This window comes from Lipophrys pholis, assembly GCF_963383615.2.
Source record: "Lipophrys pholis genome assembly, chromosome: 19".
Lineage (NCBI taxonomy): Eukaryota > Metazoa > Chordata > Actinopteri > Blenniiformes > Blenniidae > Lipophrys > Lipophrys pholis.
In genome coordinates, this window is record NC_137647.1 from 20,315,960 (window position 1) to 20,341,590 (window position 25,631).

Here is a 25,631-nt window from a genome sequence, read left to right on the forward strand (position 1 = left end):
CATTTTAAAATGCCTTATAATACGACAGCAGTGACGAAACCAAGCTGAACCAAGTTTGTTTGTTTTTTTTAATACGAGGAATGCAATACATTTGTCCCAGACCTGAGATCCATCAATTCAGCGGTAAACGCAAAACACAAATGACAACACAGGTTTGAAACATCATAAATCTGTTTCTGACTTTCAGAGGCCACCCAGCAGTCAGCCTTGACCAGCTCCAGAGTAACCTGGCTCTTGGATACCAAGGCAGGATCTGGCAGTCAGATGGAAAATGAGGACACTGCAGAGATGGAGCCCTAGAAATAAAGCATCCGTAAAAAAAGACCCGAATAAAAAAACCCCAGCTCTTTCTCTTTACACATTAGCGTAGCTCAAGGGCACATGTGTACGCATGCTTGTCTGTGTGTGACTCTTAACTGTGAGCATGTACATGCACACAGCTTTGTATGTAGGTTATACATCTCAGTGTGTGATGTATGTATGTCAGGGAGGATCCAAGGCTCCAGTCAAGAGCAAAATGCTCAGTCAGCCTCGCAGCTCACTCTCTGTGAGAGCTGAATACAAGAGAGCCTTGACAAACAAAACCCTCAGCTACACAAGAGGTCAACACAACTTCAGTCACCTTGTCTATAAACACACACACAGAGGGACATTTATAGTCTGTTCTCTCATACAAACCTCAGACTGTTGGAAAACATTGGCTCAAAATGCTAAAAACAGCCTGCCAATCGAGACCTGCGAACCATAATGTGCCCTTTCACACGAAACACTATTATAAACGGGAAATAGTTTCATTTCACAAAAGTGTATCCATTTCTATTTGACAATGCGATGTAACTTTGTATTTTTGTTGCTATATTTGGTAATAATATAGAAAACATGAATCGGAAAACAATTAATGTGCCATGTTGGGCAGAAAGCGTTAAGATAAATTGTTGAGGTATTTCACAAGTTTTCTACACATCCGAGTAGCAGAAGTTAGCGTTACTAGAACAACGTTTCCCTGTGTTGGCATATGAAAGAGCAAGCAAGTAATAACTGCAGATAAATCTGTGCATTTGAACAGTACACCAATTACACTCTTGCCCTACACCATTTCTGCACCTGACATCTGTAAAAAGCTGCGATTACGCCAATGATTTATTTGCGGACTCAATATCAAAGCCAAAAGCAACCCAGAGTATCACTGTAGCCTCTTGGTGTACTTTCAAGTATTTATAACAAAGTACAAACACAGTAACGACAACCAAAGTTCAGCCACTTTATTTCATTTGCTCAGAACATTTAATTCTGGTGATAATTTGTTAAAAAGAATTCAAATAGATGCTTATGATGATGTATGTTGATACAAGAAGACCATTTTTTAGAGTTGTTTCTGGGCCTCTTACAACAACAGGAGGCGACTCGCTCACCTTGGTTTAACAACTATAGCAACACAGAAAAAACCTTCACCGTCTCCTGATTCCAGGACAAACGGCGGTCTGAAATATTGGTTAGGTCCATAGCGAGAGGTCGGTAATGAGATGAAATATGACGTCACGGCTCGGGTTGTTTTCCACACAGATTCCCTGACAATTTCTGACGACGTCGCGCTATTTTTAGGTGATGATAATATGTTCACAATCAATAACCCGTGCTAAATGAATTTGCATGGTCCATTCCTCTGGTAATCAGCACAGTAAGCCTCTGAGGAATTCAGAGCCTTGTAACCCTGAAGGACATGTTGGTGGGCCGCCCTGATAAAATGTTTCATAACTCTTGGTTGAATCTGTAGCAATTAACTTCAGTCTAAACAAAACTTTGTTCGGGGCTTTTAGTGGCTGAATCGGCAGAAGGGTTGAAAAAAATGCTGGGGTGGCAGTTTGACTAATCGCGGCTAAATTAAACAGAAACAACACACTAATGCAGACTGTGGAGGCACTGCTGCTGCTCTCTGAGGGTAAAAGATTACTCTTGCGTAAGACAGTTCATGCTTAAAGACAAAGTGCCCACATCTGGCTGGTTCTAATAAAAGAAACTGACTTATTAATACAGGCCGATTAATTATTAGCTTACCTGATGCCACTCATTTTTCGCTCAGCCCAAGGACTCTCTTACCGGCAAACAGGCAAGACAGGAGTCTGAACTGACTAGAATCTCTGATACCCAATTAACATACATTGAGATGACAAGAGGACAAAAGAAATTGCACCATAAAGAGTTGACAAAGAGTAAAAGAAAACGTCAAAAGACTTCTGCTTTGTTGAAAAAATAAATAAATAAATCAGTCCTTCAAGAGATAAAACTGTCTCTTCTAGCTCACTATAAATGTGTTTGAAGGCAGTGCTGGAGGCTTAACTTTATCAGGGAGAAAACAAAGCACATGGTGGGTTTGCTTTCACACAACGGGACAAGCAGAAGTACCTGCCCGCTCAGTGTTGAGTCTACACCTCAGGTGATTTTGACTAATGTGTGTTTACGACTGTGAGTCATCACGGGGAGGCGACTGGGGGTGGATACAAAGATTCCTCACCTCTTGTGGCATTTGGACGACATGAATCAGTGCTTAAAATAATCTGACTAAATATAGGCATGGGCCGGAGACAAATTTCGAAAAAACTCAGGCGAGGAAAAAGAGCTTATAAATGACTATCAGAAAGCACTTAAACAGGATATCCCCCCCCCATGGTACTGCTTAGGACTTGAATAATTATGATATTTACGTAGGACGGAACGGCAAACAGAGAGGCATTTAGCAAAGACTGTACTTTGAGCTAGAACAAGTTTCAAAGATTTCGAATTGTGCAATTCATTGTCACAATACAGCATATAAGCATTGGGTGTGTGACGTAAGCTCCTTCATACAGTAGAGACTGTACAGAGTCGCACAAGACGGATATGTTCTGCACTTTAACCTCCCTTTTCCCAGCAATTTCCTGGGATTGAGAAGCAGTGGCACAATTGAGGCTCACATCTTAAGCAGAAATCCTGCACAGCAGCCGGATAACAGAGCAATCACACGGTTAGGTAACCGACCGAACGGACACCAAATGGCTGTGGCTGTGAGAGACAATGTACGATATTACACAATACGTCAGACAAATCCATAGGCAATGTAAATACTAAACTCACAATTTGTATGAGGCAACTCTAAACATTTGACGTTTTATATTACTTCTTTACCACCAACTTAGCAAAAAAAATAAAACAAAACAAATCTTGAAGCTTCGAAATACAAAATATCACTGTTTGCGTTCATTAGCGAGTGAGGCTGTGATTTTCTTAATTTCATTTAGTGCCATGTGGGAGATAAGTGAAAGACAGGCATTGCTGACATTGAAAAATGAACACAAATCTTCCAACACTGCTAATACTCATATACTTAAGATCTGGAAACAATGCGTATGTGAAACTAATTTAAAAATGAGCTGCCAGAACAAACAAATCCACTCTTTATAATATTTACAGATGTGCAGTATTGCACTTGCTGACATTTCTGGTTTACTACTCAAAAAACTGCGTACCTTGAAAGCCAATGAGATAATGGAACGTATCCTGGGTAAAGTACACATAAAGCACCTCAGTGAACTTTCAAGACTGTTTTTTTTTGGGGGGTTTTTTTATACCTCCAAGTTGAAACAGGCTCTGCAATTCAGGCATGCAAAAAGGCTGACAGCATGTAGAAAAAGTAAGTATACACATGAGTAGAGATGAGTGTTTGGGTGAGAGAGAAAGCTGTGATGCCTAACTACTAAACACAGCCTGATTGTAAAAACACACTTCCTGAAAGCAAAAGGTATATCAATCTTTAAGTGACATGGAGGGAAATCATTGACAAAGCCTGTTGTGCGGGTAATGATTGCAGGCGAGCTGGTGAAACGGAAAAAACCTACTTCCTTGACACATTTCAGCGGTGGCGGTTCAACAGTTGTCTACAACTAAAGCCACTATGAGTTGGAGTTTAGAGTACATGTGCCTACGACACTGCCCCGCTATCAGAGGGTATTTTAAGCACTGGAAGGAAGTCGCACAAGCAGACAAAAACCGTTACCAACAAGAGCTTCAACCAAACTGCACTTCCTGTCTTTCCGTGTGCTGGGCCGCCCGCTGCTAGTGCTGGGCCAAGCCCTGCTTTACTGGAATGCAGCTGACAGGACAAACAAACCTCAGTGGGCTCAGCCTCTCCCAAAAGAGACACAACAAAGAGAAACTGTCAGGTTAAAGGGGATTTTTCTGCGGCCCAGAATTCCAATGCAGCAGTGGCAGAATCCTCAGCTCCCCTGCCTTCACCTGAGCTAGCCTCACAAATGGAGTGGGGAGGGGAAGAAAAACGAAAGAGGGGAAAAAAAAAAAAAAAGAAGCCTCAGCAGCTTCACACTAACAAGAATGGCGACGTGTATGTGCCATGGAGAGGGAAACTGGGCGGCTGTTTTGGCGTGTCTGAAAGGTTGGGCGCTGATGCGGAATGGCAGCAAAGACAGACGGCATTGCTTCCCTCCTGAGCCTGTTCCGAGCAGGGAGATGGCACAGTGGGCCTCTGACAGAACATGTTTTATGGGAGCGTCGGTCTGCTGGAATGCACTCCGCTTCAGGCCAGATTCCAGAGCAGACTGCACTTGTGGCAATTTGGCTCTCATCAATACCAGCCCCTCATAACTCCCCAGCATAACTTAGAATGGCGTATATAATGTGAATGTGTAATACAGTGCTGTTTGTGCATGAATAGGATCAATCCCAGTTCAGACCACTTTGGGGGAACATTAGTCGCATCCATGCAGCTGAGCAGTAATGCATCCAGGCCGGGGATGATGTTACTTCAGATGAAGTGCTTGATGTGCTCTTTCTGCACCTTTCTAATCTGTCAACACCGACAGAGAAACAATAATCGATTCTCAATAACCATTCAGACGTCCATTAGACAAATCATCTCCTTAAAGTAAACAGACCGTACCCAGGTAAAAGTGGGCTAACCGAGTCACACGTGTGCATCGTGTTGCTGCAAAGGTGTAAGCGACTGCAGGCCTTTCCAATAAACAATAATCAAGTCATGATGGTCGCCGCCTCGAAGCAGAAGAGGAAGCTCCAAACAATGCGTGCGCCTCTGCGACGTCAGATCCCTTTTACAATTAGTCATCTCGCCAGCCACCGTGGGTGAATTTGATGAGATTACCACCTTGGCCGAGATTAAACAGTCAGCTCTGACTGAAAACTACACCGACTGCTCGACTAATCGACTCGGATTAGCGAGCGAATCGGACACAGACACGTTCAAATCAGTTCACGCTGCCTTGAACACCGCTGGATGCGGAAATCCTCGTCGTGGAAGTAACATTTCACCAATAAAAAGCTTCAATCGTTCCAGGTTTTGTTTTGACGATAAAAACGATTTTGGGAGCGTGAAAGCGGGTCTGCGAGACACGCTGGTTACGACCTGGTCAGTTTTGTTCAGACGGCGGTGAGTCAGGCCCAGGCCAGGCGAGCCTGACGAAGACCCCCACCAGCGCTCCTTTGAATTTAAAAAAACAAAAAAAAAGGTCCACCCAATACTACAGCCCCAACACTTAATATCACCTAAATGTGTATTTTCTTTGATAACACTGCGGGGTTTTTTTCCGCCCAATAAGGCGCAGTTTGTGGTACACGTTGACGTCCCGTCGCCTCCCAGACGCGAGCTAGCCGTTAGCTCCCCCCGCTAGCGGAATACCTGTTCGCTGCGATTCATTCACAAAAAAACAAAAGAGCCAAAAGGTGGCGATTTAAGCGGCCGCAAATACGTCCCTCCGCGCTAAAACACGACCGGGTGTTCTTGGGGGCGGTTTAAGAAACGGGAGGAGAAGGAATAAAAACGGATTAGACGTCCTCACCTTGTCCAGACAGTTGACTTTTTCCGTGGGGTAAACGGTTCGTCCACATCTGCTACACGGCGGATTCATGTTGGGAGGAAAGGAGCTCTGGGGCTGGTTAGCGCTCAAACCGAAGGTGATGCGGGGTTTGTGGCGTCGCCTCGAAGGCTGAAGCTGTGATACACGCGACCGCGACGAGCCGAGTGAGCGACGCTGGATCTTCGGACGTGTTAAGCGAACGCGGGAGGTTGTTGTTGTTGTAGCCGCACAGCTGGCTGTCAGTCCACTTAAACAGACACGGAAAGCGCGCTCCCGACGCCCCCGCTCCCTCCCTCCGCTGCGCGTGTCCGAACAGAGCTGGTGTGGGAGGTTCAGTTTTTTTATTTTTTGGTTTGGTTTTATTCGTCTTTCAATAAAAGGTTTTTTGATTGATGAAGCGGGGGAACGCCAACATTTACGTGTCACACATGTTTGCCTGGGATTACTCTGTTTTTTTTGGTTGCTCATAACAACATGCAAGCAGTATAATCTCCGTTTCGTGTGGTGGGGAGACAATCCAATCCACCCTGTGAACATGTGCATGTCCAACAAATCAGTCTTTCCTCCATCTGTGCTCGCATAGCAAACCCATGTGATCATCTTTATAGTTAGTTTTTATTTTTTTGAAGGGGGTTTACCAATCCAGGGCTATCAAGTCGCATTTTTACATATCTGCCACGTTCACTGCACGTCCTGCTTGTAGTGCCTTTGATTAGGGTGACATCTGCTGACAATAAAGTTGCACTTCTTCCTCATTCTACATGCACTGATTTGGTGCGTAAAAGCATTTATAAGCTTATAAAAACACCAAAGCAGAACATTTGCAAGAAAGAGTGCTGGTGAGGAAATGTGCAGCATGTTTTCTGCAGAACAGACTGAACACATCACAGGAACTGAAGCACACCCGCAAGTTTAGTTGATGTAAAATAGCACAGTTGATGAGACATTGTATTGCAGTCAGAGAGATGAATGCAACCAACACTATATTCCAGACAAAACATACATTTCAATGGAAATCATACAACGGTGTTTCCAAATATTTTTCCGTGGCGATCCCAGATTGCGTCAATGAAAAGCAAAGAACTCCCTCCAAAAAAACATCATAAAGAAGCAAAAAGAAATGGTGGACATTGGAGGAAGCCACCAAAATAAAAGCAGTGGACAGTTTCTAAGGTGTGCTCTAGATCATACAAAGTGGTTTACTCAAATTTTCTTAGCAAGTGTAAATTTAAAAAGAGTAGGCAAAGTATCAGGGTCCCCTTTGGATTTCAAGAGGATCTCACATGACTTTCAGGTTTCAAACCACTGTCATACAAGACTGAGCCTCTGTATTGCAGAGATCTGCAACCTTTATGACCACAAATACCATTTTACCCCCGACAAATATAATGTTTGTAGCTGCAAGAGACACGTAACCTTTAGGATCAAGATAACATTTGTTATTGCAAAAACATAATTTTGCTCCACCTATGGATACCCAAACTGCAGTATCTGGAATATTGACATTACATTCCTACAGTTGAGAAATGCTGACATTTTTACAAATGTTTTCAGATCTTTACGTATCCATTTTTTGTTGATTGCAGAGTTGTTTACAGACACTAAACATACAGGTAAAGCAGCTTTCTCTCAGGTTTGTGTTATTCTGTTTGTGTACGCGGTAAGCGTAACCAGAAACTTGTGACCTTGGAAGTATGTGACATGTATTTTAGTCCAAAAAATATTGAGACATTCTTTTTTGAGAGTTACATTTGTCACTTCGGTGTACAAAAATGTTTTGAAAATTTCTCTGCAGGGCAAAAACAAAAACAATTGAACTGATCATTTAGATTGAACCTATCAAAGCAACAAGAAGCTTCTAACACCTGTAAATATATGTAATAATTTCCCCTTTTGCAATTCGTCACAAAAGGCTTTAGGGAATGACCATAAAATGAATGATAAACCTTGATTTGATTGTAATTTATTGCACAAATGCAGGTATTCTTTCCATTCATGGTTTCAACAGGGCCCTGCTTCAACAATGCTGTCTTTATCGTGACCTTCTCCTTCCACTTCTGTGTAGCCCGGCTGTTGCTTTTGAAATTTCAAAGAAGGCCAGTAGCTCTTGCGTCGCTGCAAAGCAGTAAAAGAAAAGTAGTTTTAAAAAATTTTTTTTTTAATATACTATATACAGTAGAATACAAGTTACGAGAAAATGACACGCTCACCTGAATGAGGTAAAGCGGTGATACAGCAGCAGGATGGAAGTTGATGTAAAGCGCAACAAGTATCAAAGCCAAGATCAACACCAGAGCTGCTGCTATACCGGCGATGACTCCGTTGTTAGCCAGGCCTTCACTCTTCGTGGAAGAATCTGTTTTCACATCCGCAGCCAAAGCAAACGACGACGTGAACAAAACCAAATCCCAAGGCTCGCTTGCAATTTTCACAACAGAAAGACCACTCACCACTGCCCATCTTGAATATATGCTTTGTGTCATCTGAAAGAAAATGATTCTATATCATATTAAGTTCAATGACAGTCGACATGATTCAAAGCTAATTATTATTATTATTATTATTATTTAGTTCTCACCATCAGGGTCACATTCTTTCCTGAGGGGAGGTGAAGAGGTTGTGTCCTCAATCACTGGTGTGACGGAGCTGTCACCAAAGTATTCCTCACAGGTTTTATCTTTCTGCTCGCAAACAGCAAAACAAGTGCTGTTTATAGTAAAACACATGAAGACATGAAACAAACAGATAATAACTACCGACATTCATCTTTACCTCCTCTGCGCAGTCATAATCCAGCCATTCTTGTCTGTGTCTGTCCATGCCATCTGAACACCTAAAACAAGATATTAATAGAACATATACGGTAAAACTTCCATCTGTTAAAGCTGTGGGCTGGAGGTGTGATGAGTCTCTCACCTCTGAAGTACATTACACCAACTACAGCCAGAGGTCTGTTTGGATGAGAGGCACAGTTGGCAGTTGTCGTGGAGAAGACAGGCTGCGCAGGGAAATTCATGAAAGAAAGCATAGTGTCTGATAGTTTGGATTCAAATGCATCCCTCCCTCCATCCATCCATCCATCCATCCATCCATCCATCCATCCATCCATCCATCCATCCATCGGCTTTGTTAGTGCTTCCATACCGTGGGAATAGACATGACCCAATGTTCGTGATCAAAAGAAAGTGTGGGGCAGCGGCATTGCAGGGATTTGCATGGTTTGGGTATCAAGGGGTTCCTCAACACACACAACCAGAGGTGAGTGAGGAACTTTTTCCCTTTGGGGGCTTGCATGTTCTCAAAAATAAGTTTGCATACATGCAAGACAACCAGCAAAACTCATTGCAAGAGCCTTGATGCGTATGCTTAGGAGAGTGGTTGTGTCCACTGGTGTTTAACTTTTGAACAATGTCTTTTTATTTTCAAATACAACCAATAAACAATATAATCACAGAACTTTTACATCAATTTCTCAATAACCCCACCCCACCCACCCACCCACAGTTACTGGACCATCTGCAAGCTTACTAAGCACATTTGTAAACATATTGACAACAAAAAGGAAAATTAAAAACACTGGTGTTTAACTTTACTGTAATATTTGGGAAAATAAGAGATTTTAGGAAAGGTTCCCAAGAAAACTGTGGTAAACATTGATCCAGAGACCTTAAAAGGGAGTGTGCTGTCTCGGGGTTAAGAGATTATTAAAACTTCACAACTCGATTTCAGGGAGGAAATCTAAATGTAGCCATAAACACAGAACTCTGTCTTACAACACATTCTGAACAATAAAACAAAACAAAAGAAATGTGCTTCTGCAAAATGAAAACATGAAAAGTTACTTACTCGGCAGTGGGATAAACTCAACAGCAGAATAGTTGGTGATCTTTGTGGTGTCGAGCTCGACTCGATGGTACTCGTAGATTGTCTGCTGTGGGGCATCTACAATAGTGTTACCATAAATAAAATTGAATTGGATTAAATAACATCTATGGTATTTGTCACTATAGGTAGTTATATATCTTGGAAGAGATGAAGATGATTATAATGCTCACCTGGCGACTGAGGAGAGGGCAACGTTACCATGAAGGCGTCAGACAAACCAGCTTTGACGGGATGTTCAGCCGAGCCCATCACGTCCACCGGCAGCGGTATCTGGACAGGAAGAGGACAGACACCGAAGCTTGCAAAACTGAAACTGAGACTGGCGAGATGAAATTTGTCGTAGAGCTGCCTCTCACGTCTCTGTAGCTGAAGGCGATGACTCCCGTTTTGTAGAGCGCCGTCTGAAATGTGAAGGCCCCCACTGCCTCTTTGCCTGGGAGTCGGACCCGCTCCCACTGGACCACAAACACCTCCCCTGAAGAGAGGAGAGGTCAACATCACGCAGATCATCAAGCGATCTGAGACAAACGGACATGTTGGTGAAATCGGGTGGGCGTTATACCGTTGTCCAGATATTGCACGGTGGATTCTTTGGAGTAGCTGGGATCAAAATTAGCCATCAGCGGGGCGATGTACTGTGTCGCAGTCAGCATGCGATGAGTAACTTCCCCCGTGAAGATGAACCCTGAAAGTCACACCATGTCCTAATATGTACCACCTGATAATGACTCGTTTTAACACACACAAGCAAGCAAGCACACACACATCAACTCTTCTATGCTGCAAGCACATGTGGAAAAGGTCACTCGAACACCTGTTAGGAAATATAACCTTACCTCCTGTTGCTATGGTAATCTGCCTCAGGTAATGTCCGTAAAAGGGAAAGTCAAATGACAGGGCAACCCTCTGCAACAAGAGAATACACACAAAGCTATAAACACATTTTTCATTCACTCTTTCAAACAAGACAGAAAAAAGACACCGTTTTAACAAATTACAGCCCCTGGTAAATATAAAATGCTGCAAGTTTGAATTCCCAATCTGTCCACATGTTGACGTGCCCCTGAGCAAAACGCTGAACCCCCAACTGCTCCCAATGGATGAACTGAGCACCTTGCATGGCAGCCACATCCAGTGGTGTGTGAATTGGTGAATGTGCTTAACAAAGTGTTTTGGGGACTGCTCAAGCGATGGAAAAGCACTCTATAAGTGAAAATCCATTTACCATATAATTGAAAAAAAAAAAAAAAAAAAAGCACTAGGATAGTATTTCAGGAAATTACTCATTCATATTTTTTGTAGATTAAAATTTATTGAAGCTTCACATGTAAAAACGCTTCATGTACTTCCAAGCAAATAATGACTGCATAAAAACCATCTAAATGAGCCAGAATGAGCCCCAACTGCCAAGTATAGTCTTTATCTGTTGGGAGAATTAGCAGACCAATAAAAATATGATTATTTACAAAATTCCATTAAAGTCAGTTCATGGACTGAGACCTACATTGACTGTCAAAGTACACATTTAACCTTAAGACAAAAACCTACAAGCAGATTTTATATATCAGGAGCTAATAGGTGACATCGGAGTCCATAAATTGGTGGACCAGGGGGCACTCAGGTTTTAACCGGGGACCTCTTGATCTGCGGTCAAACGCTCTTCCACTGAGCTACACCCCCTTATCAAGGATGCCTCAACCAGATTCAGATTTGATCATACGAATGAAAAACCAACAGGAGTTCCTTCCGATCTCTACAGCATACACTAGACCTTTGTGTAAATCTTAAAACCTTCAGTTCCACGCAGGATTCGTCCATCAGTAGACTGTCAGTCGTGTTTTTGTTCTTTCCTTTCCTCCTTTCCTAATCGTTCTGCTCTACAGTTTTCAGTTCATGGCAAAGGTGTCAGGTGTTGAACAGAGATCAAGACAAGGTGGGCTTGTAGTTCTTTGTACGTTTCATCAGGTTCTTTTTTTAGTTGTTACCTTTTTTTTTTTTTTTTAAATTTGTTCCATTCTGATCTACCCTCACATAATATTAACTGGGACAATCTCAGTTTGCTCCTCTGACAATAGCGGATTTGTGAGCCTCTGTGTGGCTGAAATCGATCTGATCCAGAAGAAACGAGGGAAACTAAGGTTTTATTATCAGTAAACGCAAACAGAGCTCAAAGGCTTATTTGTACTCGGCCGCATGTTTACACTGCAATGGAGAAAAGCAACACATCAACGTCAAACACTTCTGTCATAGTACAACTTTAACTGCTTGTTTTCACCCTGTGTTACTTGTTAAAAGTTTCTATCAGGGGTGTTAAATACTTGCTGGGATAGTACTGCATCCCAATGCTGCTGTGGGGTGTAAGGGGGCACCCAGAATTGAACTGGGGACCTGTTGATCTGCAGTCAAATGCTCTACCACTGAGCTACACCCCCACATAAGAGAGTGTTTCATTACTTGTTCTTGGCAAACACTTCAGACATAAAAATGCAGGGCCTTAACGTTGAGCCTGCAACTCTGGAGTACTAATGCATGAAGAGAGAAGAACTGATTTTGTTTTTTCTTCACTTCCTTCAACTTTAAATGGACAGATGAAACATACTGTTAGGGTGTTCATGTGGGGCTGAGAAGGAGAGAGGTCATGATGAAAAAAACCCCAGATAGAATAGTGACGAGCCTGATATCAGGTTTGAAGCTGAGATCCTTGAAGCTGCAGTCGACTCCTCTGCCACTGATCTACATCCACTATGTAACAGCTAGAAACAAAAGATTGGCATTGCAGCAGGGAAGATTGATGGAAACGTTTTCTTGTCAAGTGTCAGTTCTCCGCAGTTTACTCTGGATATTTGAATATCGCTGTATGACGAGAGGAGGGTCACTTGATTCAATCCATTACAACACTTTACTATAATAAACTGAAATTTTTAAAAGTACTTCACTTGAATTGACCTTCACAGGACATGTAGGATTTAATCAGACAACCATCAAAAATGTAATGGGTCTGCTAGTTCAGATCCTGATATATAAGTCCCGGCACAAAGTTCAACCATTTTTTTGCACATACACATCTGACTCACATATCAGTACAACAGCGTTTGTTCAGTGGTGGCTTGTCCAGAAAGCACAAATACTGTGACAAAATGTATCCCTGAACTGTTGCAGCAAGTAAGAGTAATCAATTTGCAAGTCATGTTTTGTCCATGGAGGTGTAGAACACTTTATTTTATTGTAAACTGCCCTGACTTGCCACTGAGCAACACCCAATGAAAGGACTGTTCACAGCTTGTTTGTGCAGAGAAACGAAGCCCCACAAACAGTTCCTAGATTCAACTTTTTTTAAAGTAATAAACTGATTACCAAGTGGCTCAGATGTAAATCCACAAGGGAGCACTCAGGTTTGAACTGAAGACCTCTTGATCTGCAGTCAAATGCTCTACCACTGAGCTATACCCCATTGAATCAAACATGTTATTATGTTTTATTTGTTTGAATAAGTACAGCTAAAGATATGGCAAACACAGTCCAATGTGCACAGGTAACCCAGATTTAGACATATGAGCAAAGTATATCTGGAGTAGCCCGCAATGATCTTTCATGAATACATTTTTGATGAAAAACGGGGAACCCAGGGTTGAACTGGAGACCCTCTGATCTGCAATCAAATGTTCTGTCACCGAGCGAACTCCAAAAGCCACCCCTGACCCTACTCTGGAGAAAATTAATCAAATAAGCATGGGTGAGTCTTGTTGCACGGCGATATGAGATTCTTTGATTCAGTCCATTTTAGCTTATTTATTTGATTTTTATAGCACTGTATCAGTACCCAGAGGGGAATTCCCTTTCCCAAATTGACTCAGTAGCAGCCCAACAGAGCAGTGCTCAGGGGGGCCCTGGTGCTTGGTTTTTGGGAGAAAACCAGCGTACGCAGAGGAAACACACACACACACACACACACACACACACACACACACACACACACACACACACACACACACACACACACACACACACACACACACACACACACACACACACACACACACACACACAATAATGTCTTGATTCTGATCTGTGATTGAACAGCACATGGTAACTTTAAATAACCCACGCAGGCAGGGGAACCCAGAAATGAAATCAGGATCACTTTGACCAGCACATATTGTCTTTCACTAAACCAGAGGTGTATCTTTTACGACCGAAAGAGGCTTATTTGATGTTTTTGCACCTAAATAAATTTGCATGGGTCCACAAAACAAGTTTTGTCTCAAGATAAAAAGAACACAGTTCATAAACTTATTGTATAAAGTTTTACAAAACCAAATAAAATTTTTAACTGCGGTTAGGAACTGCAGATATTTTATTATTTGACCATTTTAAACAGTTTTAGCCATTAAAGTTGTTTCAGCCATTGTTGTTTCTTAACAGGCATATTTTAGCCGATGTACTGACACACTTTTATTCAGGAGTCACATTTTTTAGCTCAAAGTGTGAGATAAGAGATGAAGACAACATTAAAAATCAGATGTTTATTTGCATAGAATTTTGAGAAAACTACAGGGAGTCAGTCCAGAGGGGCTGAGGAGCCACGTGCACCCTGAGTGAAGCTCCACATGAGTTTATTTTCTGATGATTTGTCAAAAAAAAAGGAGATCATGTGTTTATATGTGTGAGACTCACCACAGCCTGTTTGTACGAGTTTGACAAAATGCCATGGACTCTGACTTGGCCACGCCGGACGTCACTCATGTCTACCCACAGGTCGTGTGTACGCTGGTCCTCAGGGCCAAAGCTTCGCCATGTGTAGTATTTTCCTGAGTCCTCCTACCAGGAAGAAAAGTTTTAATGACAGTTTGCATAGAGATGATGTACGTTTGGGGAGTGTTTCACAGAAGAATGAGTGAACAAGGTTCAATAATATGCAGTTGCAATGTTTGTTTCCTCAAGAAAGCGATGGAGAGTAGAGGTTTCTTTCCAAAAGAGGGCAGTATTTAACTACAAGTTAAACAAATCAAGGTTAGGAGAAATGTAATAAAATGCCACAGACCATTACAGCAATAAGAAACACTGTGGTTCAGCACTCACCACCACACGTGTCATGTTGTCTGGCAGTGTGCTGATGGTTAGTCCTCCGCCCAGGACTGCCCTGCTCATTCTGGCCTGGCTCGAAGACGACCTCTGGGATCTGTGAGCACCGCTGTCACCTCCAGTTGGCTCTTCACGCTGCCGTGAGCTCACGCCATTCCAATCATCTATCCAATAAAAAAGACATATCAGTTTACACTGTTGTTCCAATCAGTACAAGACATAGATGATGGATTTCATATTGCAAACCTACGGGTTCCAACTCCTCGTTTCAACAATGTCAAGGATAGACGATCACAATTGGGAAACATTTGAGAAATCAGCTTTGTTCATATTCTCTAGATTGAATGATGTTTACAGCTTTGGCTTTGTTCATTGTGTGTCGGCCAAACTAAGAATTAGAGTTTCTTTTTGAAACTTTTCTGTGTTGTCTGTTGAAGCCCTCATTATATTGACACAGAAACAATACAAATACAATTTGCTGATACTCAGAAGGAGTAGTCTGGCCTTAGAAGCAAGGTAAACCATGTTCAGGAAGGAAACCGGGGTAGGTAGGCCTTGTTTAAAAAGTTTGTGGTGTTTTAATTGATGATTTGACATTCTTTCAAGCCACATAATCTTGTTTTATGTTAGGTGTTTATTTTAGGACCACACTATTTTATGGAGCGTGGAAAATGCATGTCTGGATGCAGACATGTGGATCTATGTCCTTGCACAACCTCAAGCTATGTTATATTGCTATACAGTGAAACACATGCTGTAGGTAAAATGTTGGTCTTTTCAAAGGTTTTATGGACTTTTCTATGTGGATAACACACAATAAGGAACAGGTGAATTTTGACTATTCACTATTTTCAATGTTGACCTCACTGAGTATACCCACAATTACATAGAGAGAATATGTAAACCCCAACACATAAACTAAAACTGAATGAACAGAATGAGGATCACACCTTTTCTAAACTAGAAATTTCAGGAAAACAGCAGAAACAATTATCGACTCTCACAACAAAAGTCTGCCCTGTTTTTTGATGCATTAAAGTCTTTTATAGTCATATATTAAAATCTTCTAGTTTTCTTCCCTCTGTTCCTCATTAAAAACAAATTATTGCCAACAGTCATGACTTCACAGAGAAAAACAAATGTTTCATATGATTATGGCTGGAATGATTTCTGGGGTGAACTTAAATTATACTATTTTGGACATGTTTGATTTGATTGAGGCAACACTAGACAGAAGTTGAACAATCGATCAATCTTTCCAAAATAATGATTATACCCATAATTATACATTTTACTTGTAAAGCGCTTTTCATGAAATTCAAGTTCACTGTACGCAAATAAAGTAACACGAAAGGACTGCTAGAAACTCCTGAATTGAAAATTAACCACGTTATTAGGTGGTATTCGCCTATCCCTTCATCCGGGTCATTACGGCACGTACTTTACGAGGCAGCGTAATGACGTCACGAGAAAAGTGTATAAATACCAGACGCTCCCCCTCCTCCTCGCGGGGTGTCTTCTCTAACCCTAAATGGAGGCGTCCTCCTGTACTCATCGTTTGCTGTTTTGTGGTTCTGGCTTTCAGCAAACTACGGGAGGCTTCGGAAGTAGCACGGGAAAAAAAAAAAAAAAAGCCAGGATATCCACCCCGCGGGTCTCAGGTTCCTGTCGGGGCCACCGTGAATGCTACACGCGCCGTGGTCAGCCCGGCTGCCGCGAAGAGTTCGTCTCTGCTCCGGTGTGTTTCCACGGCAGGGAGTCCGTACGGCTGCCTGAGCAGATTAAAACTGAGCTGGGTGACTCTGACGGACCTGCTGTGGTCCGCTGGAAGCGCCTGTGCTCAAACACCTTTAAACGGTGTGTAAAGGCTGCAACTTTTACAACTCTGCTTTTTGTGTGTTCCCTCCATTTGTCCGCTCGAGCTTGTACAGCTGGTAAACACACGCGCCACCCCAGGTCACGTGACCAAACAAGGTGGCAGAAATGTACGTTTTGAGTTTCCTGCGGGTCAAACACCGGTTAAAATCACTTGACTTCATATTTCGAGAACATTCTCCTGAAGTACTGTTATTTGTAGATTATCGTCACTTCGCATCTAGAAGAACTACAACCACGTGTTGAAGCAGCGTTGTCTGGCACACCTGCATGAGATAAAGTGGTGATCACCTCAAACGACCATACAGTTTGGCTGATTTTGCTTTCTTCTGGACAGAGTTTAGAGTCTCGTTTCACAACAGTTTTGGATCTCAGTGCTTTTGGCAAAGTTGATCATTTTTTGTGCAAAAATGTTTGTGCAACTCTGCTGATTTGCATGATCACAAATTGAGTATGATCCAAAACTGATTCACATTTGATTCAGTGCAAATGTCACAATCTTCACAACATCTAACTGTTGTTTCATGTATTGAACCATCAAAATCAGAACATCAAACATGTATAATTCATAAATGTCTTTAAATGGAAACGCATGTCTGTAGAACTGCACAGTGACCTGTCAGGTGGCAGTAATGAGTTAGGATTAATAATTAGTGAAGTTTCAGGCCATGTATAAAGCAGAACATAAAAAATTCAATTTTTTTTTTTCTAATTTAGAGGCAAAATGTGCCTATAAAGGCCGCCTTTACAAAACCAATTTGTTTCACTCAATTTTGTATAGGGATGTCCCGATCGGATCGGTAGATATCGGATCGGGGCCGATATTGGTGATTTGTTAGTGATCGGAAATCGACAAATCCAGCCGATCAGCCCGCCGATCTAAAAAATAAAAAAAGGAACGTGGTCTGCAAGGTCACCTAATAATCACAACAATCACGGACTACAAGCTCCGGTCGAGCTGCAAAAGCTAGATGCAGGCGGAGCGGGGCCATAGAACTATAAAACTAGAATTATATATTTTGGTTTATGTGTTTAATGCAGAAGTCTACTTCTAAATTTCTATGTGGTCTGTCTTCTGCGTTTTTGTTGTGTTTGGTGAGTCACAGCGCCCCTAAAGGTCTGGCGTGTGTACTACATGCTCTGAAGCCTCCCGTTGAGCCGTGCTCATAGTGAGGTGTGGAGGGAAGTTTGAAGGGAGACTGGGATATTCTGAATACATTTTTGAGAGAACTATGTTCAGACTACTTTTGTCAAACAGGTTTTACCACTTTGATGTGGAATTAAGTGTTTATAATTCACATTGAAATGTAAATGTTTTGTGACAATTCAGGTCAAACCTGTCATACTGCTTTAAGTTAAACTGAAATTTAATACACAAAGACGTTACATTGCCTAAGAGCATTTATGTTTAAGTCATTCTGAGAAGACTTTTGATTCAATAAGTGAGTTTTACAATAATTTCTTGCTAAACAAAGCTTCTGCCAATAGTGCTTTCAGCTTCAGACATCTTAGTTGCTCCAAAAATAGACTATTGAGTATCTTTGCAATAGCAATGTGAGTATCGGATCGGGAAAGTATCGGTATCGGCCGATACTCAATTCTGAAAAATCGGATCGGTATCGGGCGCAAAAAAGTGTTATCGGGACATCCTTAATTTTGTTTGTGTCTTAGTCCATGTCGTACTGCCACATCATAGTCATGGACTTAGCTGTGGTCTTTATGAAGCCTGCACCTAGAAATTTAACTTTATTGTTTGTATCCCACATATATACCAGAATAAGTTTGCAGTATACATTGGAGTGGGTCTTTGTCAACCCAAAGTTTGAATTTTGGCATGAAACGTTCACCTCCTGTTCTGGCATCTAAATCCACAAACTTTAATAGTCACTGTTGATGAAAAAAAAGTTAACTCATTATTACCATATTTGGTAACTTTAGCATGTCTTCCATGTTCTTACAAAGTAAAAATAATAGATTGTTGCAACTCGCACAGTTGATAAGATTTACTGTGTGTCCTATCAACTGTAAGAGATGTTTTTATATTTTAGGAAACTATTCTTCACATGTTTCATGATAACGTATACACCGTGATGTTTTGCCCCCTTTGCTTCAACAAGTTGCTTCTTTCTCCAAATTAGTGGACCACTGCAATTGACTGAAACTTTTCCCCTTTTATAAATGAAAAAAATGCATGGATATGAATGTTGTACTGATTAAACTAACAAAAAGTCACTCATTATTTCCAAACATGATTTTGGTCAGTTTTATACAGATTGCATGTAAGGATGTTAATTTGACTGTCAAATATGAAAAAAATAAAAGTTTAGACTTCAACAACACTCAAATATTGAAAGTATTTTAATGAGTACAATATTAGAGCAACACAAAGCCTAAGTTTGTGTGATTTTGTTTTTCTGGGTTTACGGCCATAAATATTTTGACACATCCTAAACAATGACAAAAACCACTTGGTGTTTTTAGCTGATCGCCAGATGGCCGAAAAAAAAACCCTTTTGTTTTGAAGCATGAATCAGTTGTTCCGAGTGAGTTTTGCAAACAGTCCCCGGACTTGAGGTCTTTATAAGCAAACGGTTGTAAGAACCATCATCTGTAAGTGCTGTTCATAAAAATGACCCCGAAAAACAAATTAACGTCGGTCTGCATCACGTCTCGTGCTCTGAAGCAATCGTGACTTTTTAAAGTCCCTGGGTGCAGAATGAGAGCCTGGTGAATCACACAAAACACGAGGGCGGAGAGTCGCTCAAGCTGGGTGTGACATACAGAACAATGAAAGTGAGCATCACCTGTAAATATGAACCCACACATGTTCTGTACGTGCTTCATCCTCAGGTGTGTCATCCGTAATACTACTTAACATTCCTTCCTTACTTTAAAGCTAGCCCATTTCATTCACGTTGTTCAAGCTTAATTAAACACTGCAGACACACCTCCCACTCCCTGTACCGAGTCTTTTATGAGTCCTGCTAATGAGGAAATTAACAGACGGGAACTCAGCGCTCTCTCGGGGCAGTTTTGGCAGATGCTTCTTGTTTAAGAGAGGGGGTGCAAAAACATGTGCCGTGACTTGAAAAATCATCAGGAACACAAATATCTGACACGTTGGCGTCTCAACCCTTCCATGGGACTGTGAACGCTGCCCTATGGGGGGGCCGCCGCTCTTTAGTTAGTCGGTTTGGTGTCTGCATTTCTGCAGCGCGTCCGAGTTCTCAGAGTTCAGACGGTGTGGTGAGGGAATTCTCTGAAAACCACTCAGCATGCACACTTATAATGCTGACGTCTTCCACAGCCATCTGAACTACAATGTGTCTTCTTTTTCTTTTAATATAATATAAAAGTTCATTGAGACGATCCAATAATCCCGACATCATTAAACTCGATGAAATTGCGCACAAGTGTTTCTCTCCACTTTTTGATCCACTTGAATGCTGCGTCAGTGTTTTTATATATTAAGCCTTGACGTGTGATTGTTGAACACCAGATCCGCCCTATTATGACATCTATGAGGTAAGAGGGAGAATTATGTCTGTGCAGTCGTTAAGCCCATCAATGCCTTGGATAAACATAGTCGACTTTTAAACAGCTGGGTGGAGCGCAGACAGTGGAAATGAAGATATGACCTTTTTATTTGTGGTCAGGTCGTCACTCCCCCAAGTAGGATTGATATATTCACTGGCAGACAATCAAAACAAACGGCGTGATGGGAGTCAGATTGAGTATGCTGTCTGGTGGTTACTTCCAGATATTCGCTCTCGCCATTCATCCATATGTATTATTTACGGCACAGAGTCCAATTTTCACTTCTGGGTGACAACATATTTAGAAATTCATGCAGAATAGGACATTAGGTGTAAGGGAAACAGTCTTTTGGTGAAACCTGGTTTTGAGAGTTGAAAAAGGAAGAATGAGCTCAACCTTTTCAACAGAAATACCTGAAAACTTGGATTCTCTTTTACTATAGAATCCATTAAACGTTAGGATATTTACATTTTGTTGAATATTTGTCTGTTATATTGTTGTGTCGTGATTTTAGAAAAGCAGTTCGCATCTCCATTAAGTGGTTGTACATTTGTAAAGAGCTCCCTGTTCCCACTGTCTTTGTCCTACATCAACCCTCCCGCCCCACTCAGAGTTGTCCCCCACTGGTCGCTCCAGCATTCCCCCACCTGGTGCGGTAAAACAAGACTCAAGAGCAAGAACAGAATGAGGTTTTCAGTCATTGACAAATAAGATTGAACACTTTTCCTCAAATTCCACAAACACAGTTCTGATGCTCGTCCTACAAATACAAATCTTTTAGGAATGTTGCACCAAACTTTATTATATGTGTACCAAATGTGTCATACTTGTGTCATCTACAAAAATAATCGAACTCAAACAGTGAAACGTTCTTATATTCTATATTATTTACACATATATTGATTTTTTTTTTTGTTGTTTTTAATTTTGCTTATAGGTTATGGAAATGAACAGTATCTCAAAAATATTATAATTTATCATAACATCAGCTGGGGTTTCTTCAGCTTGTCACGGAGGCCATTCCTACCGCTACATTTACATTTACAAACTGCTTCTAACTTTTTAGTTTATATGTTCTGGGTGCAGGAATATCTGACCAAAAAAACAAATGAATCTTTCAGCGATGCACCATGTACTGATCATGTACCATTTGCTTGTAGAGAATCCAAAGCATCAAACTGCAACAAAATGATGAATCAACATCAATTGTCTGACGTATTTTCTGTTTTTCAGGAGAAATTACAGAGTGCAGCCTCGGTTAGAAGATAATCTGGTTTCCCCGTGACGAGCCAACCTACCATTGCAGCACTGTGCCAGCCTCTAAGCGACGTTGACCGAGTCAGAGAACGAGACGCGGGACCAGAATATAGATGAGATCTTCAGGAAGGCATGCCGATTAAAGGTAACAGAGGATTGGTTTCTCCGTGGCAAGGTCGATGTTCGTACCCACACAGTGACCTCTGCCTCCTCTTTCCACAGCGACCAAACCTCAACGTTTAGCCGGCTTTTTCTGCCAGTGGTCAAACCCGGAGTGGCCTGGCAGGACACTCCCTTCCTGAGCAGAGGCGGAAGGCGCTGGCACGGACTCCCCGACATCACCCGCAATATACTCCATAATTCATTTTACGCCGCGCGGCTTCACTGCAGATGTGCAGTTCTTTTGTTTCGTTCCACCAAAATGAGCTTAGCCTGGATGATTGTTTTGTTTTTGTCCTCCAACTTCATTTTAATTGCAGACATTTTATCTGAACTCCTCCACCTCCACTACAAAACACGGGGGAAATCTGAGAGGTGGCACTGCTCTCGCTATGTATTTTGGCCTTTGCTGAGCTGCTGACATACTACAGTAAGAATCCCCGTCATTTTTAACGATTGCAGAGGAGCCTCCTTTAATAAATAACACTGTGGGAGGGCGAACACAGCTGATGTACGACTCTCACAATAAAACTCTTCAATGGAGAGGCAAATTTTAGAGTGTAAATAACGCAAGTGTTCCATTATTTTTCCTCCGCTGTGTAGAAACCTGATCTCATCATGAATGACAGAAAAAAAAAAATTCTCTCTGTTTCTCATTTCCTGATAAGAATGAAAGAAAGACGCAGTTTAGGCCAAAACCTCTTTTTGCCCTTTGAATATTTTTCCAAAATCAGTGCGCGATTCAAAGAACAAGCTGTTCATTTTTTGGCACATGCTGGTTTTTCTTTCTTGCCACTTTCCTAAAACACGCCAGCATTCTTTTTTTCACCACAAGTCAAATTGCACTTGACTTTTGTAAAATAAGAGCCAACGTGGGACCCGCACACGATAACGTCCTATCAGTGCTTGGGTTTGTTTCTCATTTTTCCAGCTGATGTTGAGCTACAAGAGGCCTGGATGCGTTTCAGACTATTTGCTAAGCAAACTTCACTGGAGGACAAAGAGACGCGAGGCCAAGCTCTGAGGTCATTACTGGGTACAGGATTCATGTTCAGCTCTGGGCTCTGGTGTTTTTACAGTCTGGTTCAGATGGTGTCAATTGCTCTCCAAGGACTAGAGTCTTTTTCTTTTCTTTTTTTTTTAACAGAACTGTATATAATGTTTAATGACAAGACAGATAAGCATACATAGAAAATAAAAGGAGGAGGAGGATAGGTCAGTGGCTAGAGCTGACCTCTGAAGCAACAAGCACATACAGTATCTTGTTCCCTCTGTGAAGCACATTCATCTTTCTTACGTCCAAGAGCTCCCCATAAATCAGACAGAGCAGTGGACAATTTAACATCTCGGTGTGGATTTAATGAAATACCGTTTCCGATGACCTCTGCTGGAGTGGTGAACCGGTTCGGTATTAATGCTCGGGCAGCTGTTTCAGGTCAGAAATCACTGCCAGGTTCATCAGGGAGGCAAGGAAAAAGTTTCAATGGCAGGACCGGTCCATTTAAAGAAGTGCGATTGTGAAACCCACGCATGTCTGCTTGATTTACGCCTTTTCACTTCCATGTGAACAGTACTGTGCGAACGTTTTAGCTTCACCCATCATGCAATGCCAACAAGTAAGCTTTAAATTGGTCACAGATTCACTCTGCAGCAGAATGTCATAATCCACATTTTACAGTCAATTCCATTAAGTGCTATGGCACATGACAAAGGGTTGCTTCACTAATATTTTTTTGCGTGTACATCCACTTTGCATCGTGGTTAGTAATGACTAACACTTCTATTCTTGAAAAAGTTGTTAATTCTCAACACTCCGTCACTCTTGCATTGCTGTTTGCACAGCACTGCCTATAAAGAAATCAGGTTTTAAAGAGGTGGGGACAAGTCCTCGTCCTTTCTCTTGGAGATTTGTGCCCGGCTGCAGCGGAGAGGAAAAACAAGTCGAAATCTAATTATAAACCTGAGACAGGCTCTATTGCGGGTTGTTGTTTAGACTCAGTCGCATGCTTGCGGAATAGGAGTATTTTTATTGTACACTTTATTGTAAACGATCTCATTTGCTTTCTGTGTGTAAAAAGGAAAGGGCATGGCGTGCCCATTCGCTGCCCCATAAAGATTTCTGCCGGAGTTGTTTAGGTTGCAGCGCAATAAAATAACACGCTGCTGCACACAATGCAGATGTGTTCGGAAAGGAAACTAACAACTCTGAACATTTCATCTGAAACTGAGGATGAAAACCAATAGCAAACGTTTAGTAGCACCTGTAATGTTATATGTGTAGACGAGATGAGAAGCCATGAGGGAAAGCATTAAATCATGATGATGGATGTAGAAAAAGAAGAAGAAGAAGAATGAAAAAAAAAAGGCTCACCTGCCTGTCGTTGAACCCAAACGTCAGCCAGTTCTGTTTGGGAGAGACAGAGAAAGAGCATCACCAAAATGAAACACATCTTCTGCTGCAAAAAGGGGGAATAAACACAGTCAGAAGGAAAGAAAAAAGTGAGTGTTGTCTCTGCACTTTTCTTCCTCTTCTTCTCTTTGCAAAACACAGTTTGACTCCCACCTCCAGCCGTCACCCTCCTCTCCTCCACAGATCTCACTCCCTCCACGCACCACACCACCCCGAGTCGAGCTACACCCTTTCTCTCCTCCCGTCTTTACAAACACACAGGAATTGACCCGAGGGAGGATTTCTCGAGACGGGAGGAGAAAGTCGGGTGAGAAATGACACACGTTCCTTTGTCAAGGGGTGCAGATCACTGAAGTCACAGCATCTTTCAGAGTAATCGGAGGACCAACACGGGCTGCAGAAGACTGGCGCCTCCCTCCGTCCAAACCAGCTGTGAGGAGAGAGAAAATAGTGACGTCTGAGATTAGACATGGAGATTATGAGGCGAACGATGCCAGCACTAGTTTCAGTATTACACATTCCATGTCAAGTCTGTTTATAGCTCCTCATAACATAATGTCTCTTCTCATACGACATCCTGCTTTCATGCCAGTCGTGGAACAGAAACGCTCTAGTGGTTGTGTAAAAAGTGTTTATATGTAAAAATGAAAGAATAAACTGAGGCCGACTTCACAAATGTCACTATTTCTATCGACTGTGGGAGGAAACTCCAAATCCCTATTGGTGTTTATTGGACTCACAGCTGGAAAGTAAACCAGTGCCACGTCCAGTAACCCAGACTGCCAACATAAGAGGGTGACAGAGACACGACACAGCAGCAGCCAGTGTCAATGTCAACACAGTGAGGGCAGAATAGCTTTAAACAGACACACCACCCATATTTACTGGTATTATTAGGTTGCAATATAAAGCAGTCTCAGAGGAAATCCTCACTTGGATTGTAATTTGTGTTTTTGTGATGGCTCGCTCCCTCTATTTCTCCTTTGTCCCGTTTGATATATGGTTTCAGTTTGATTCTAAACTATACTGCAGGATCTCTTTTGCATGGAGTTTGCATGTTCTCCCTGGGGGCATTTTTTTTCTCCTGCTAAAGAAAACTCATATTTGAGGTTAATTGTTGGCTCTGAATTGCCCGTCAGTGTCCATGTCAGTGTCTCTCTCTCTCTTTGATTACTCTGCGATACTCTATGAATCCCTTCCCCAGCAGAGCGTTGGGTGGACCACCCTCTATCAAAGTAGTTTTTGAGCAATGTTTCTGTTTATTCCCCACAACTATGAAATGAATTTTCTACTTCTCACTTCGATCTGTCCATTTTTTCTACTCTCTTCATCCAACTGCAGATAAACAGACATGGTACACTGGACAGATACTCAAAGAGACACGATCACACACCTTTGGACATATTAAAGACTACTACAACACAGTACTGTGTATTTTGTGCAAGAGTAGATTCAACCTTTAGTACAACAATCTTACATTGACAGATCGTAAGAAGTTCAGCAATGACATTATCATACTCATTTCCTGTTGCTTGTGTACATTTCAACACCTTTTCCTTCCTGAG

At 41.8% G+C, this 25,631-nt stretch overlaps 2 protein-coding genes across 5 annotated transcripts in view; both read right to left on the reverse strand.

The window, feature by feature from the left end:
- The window catches only part of lasp1 (LIM and SH3 protein 1), a 29,377-nt gene extending 22,945 nt beyond the window's left edge, over positions 1 to 6,432 (reverse strand). The window contains exon 1 of the mRNA XM_080487917.1: positions 5,844 to 6,432. Within this exon, the coding sequence (XP_080344043.1) occupies positions 5,844 to 6,404 (561 nt within the window). The 5' untranslated portion in view covers positions 6,405 to 6,432. The remainder of the gene's footprint in view (positions 1 to 5,843) is intronic.
- A 322-nt stretch (positions 6,433 to 6,754) lies between these two features.
- Positions 6,755 to 24,455, reverse strand: LOC308124713 (plexin domain-containing protein 1-like). Of its 4 annotated transcripts, none has more exons than XM_080487916.1 (15): positions 24,175 to 24,455; positions 24,028 to 24,060; positions 14,826 to 14,992; positions 14,421 to 14,564; positions 10,583 to 10,652; positions 10,309 to 10,431; positions 10,103 to 10,221; positions 9,917 to 10,016; positions 9,708 to 9,803; positions 8,778 to 8,859; positions 8,634 to 8,694; positions 8,440 to 8,542; positions 8,312 to 8,344; positions 8,072 to 8,217; positions 6,755 to 7,976 (listed from the first exon to the last, which is right to left on the reverse strand). In XM_080487916.1, exons 3-15 carry the CDS (start codon positions 14,892 to 14,894, stop codon positions 7,863 to 7,865), a joined length of 1,260 nt encoding a protein of 419 aa, XP_080344042.1. In that variant the 5' UTR covers positions 14,895 to 14,992; positions 24,028 to 24,060; positions 24,175 to 24,455; the 3' UTR covers positions 6,755 to 7,862. The 4 variants fall into 4 exon arrangements, with proteins under 4 accessions (XP_080344042.1, XP_080344040.1, XP_080344039.1 ...); XM_080487914.1 differs by having other exon boundaries at positions 24,220 to 24,440; XM_080487913.1 differs by having other exon boundaries at positions 24,028 to 24,200.
- Between the last annotated feature and the right edge of the window lie 1,176 nt (positions 24,456 to 25,631).

Excerpts from the sequence above, each read along its gene's own strand:
- LOC308124713 (XM_080487913.1), bottom strand. The coding sequence starts at position 24,106 with ATGTGTTTCATTTTGGTGATGCTCTTTCTCTGTCTCTCCCAAACAGAA. Across the intron at positions 10,017-10,102 it reads TCGCCTTCAGCTACAGAGAC|ATACCGCTGCCGGTGGACGT; the intron begins GTGAGAGGCAGC and ends CTTCCTGTCCAG. Across the intron at positions 8,860-9,707 it reads TGAGTTTATCCCACTGCCGA|CCTGTCTTCTCCACGACAAC; the intron begins GTAAGTAACTTT and ends TTCCCTGCGCAG.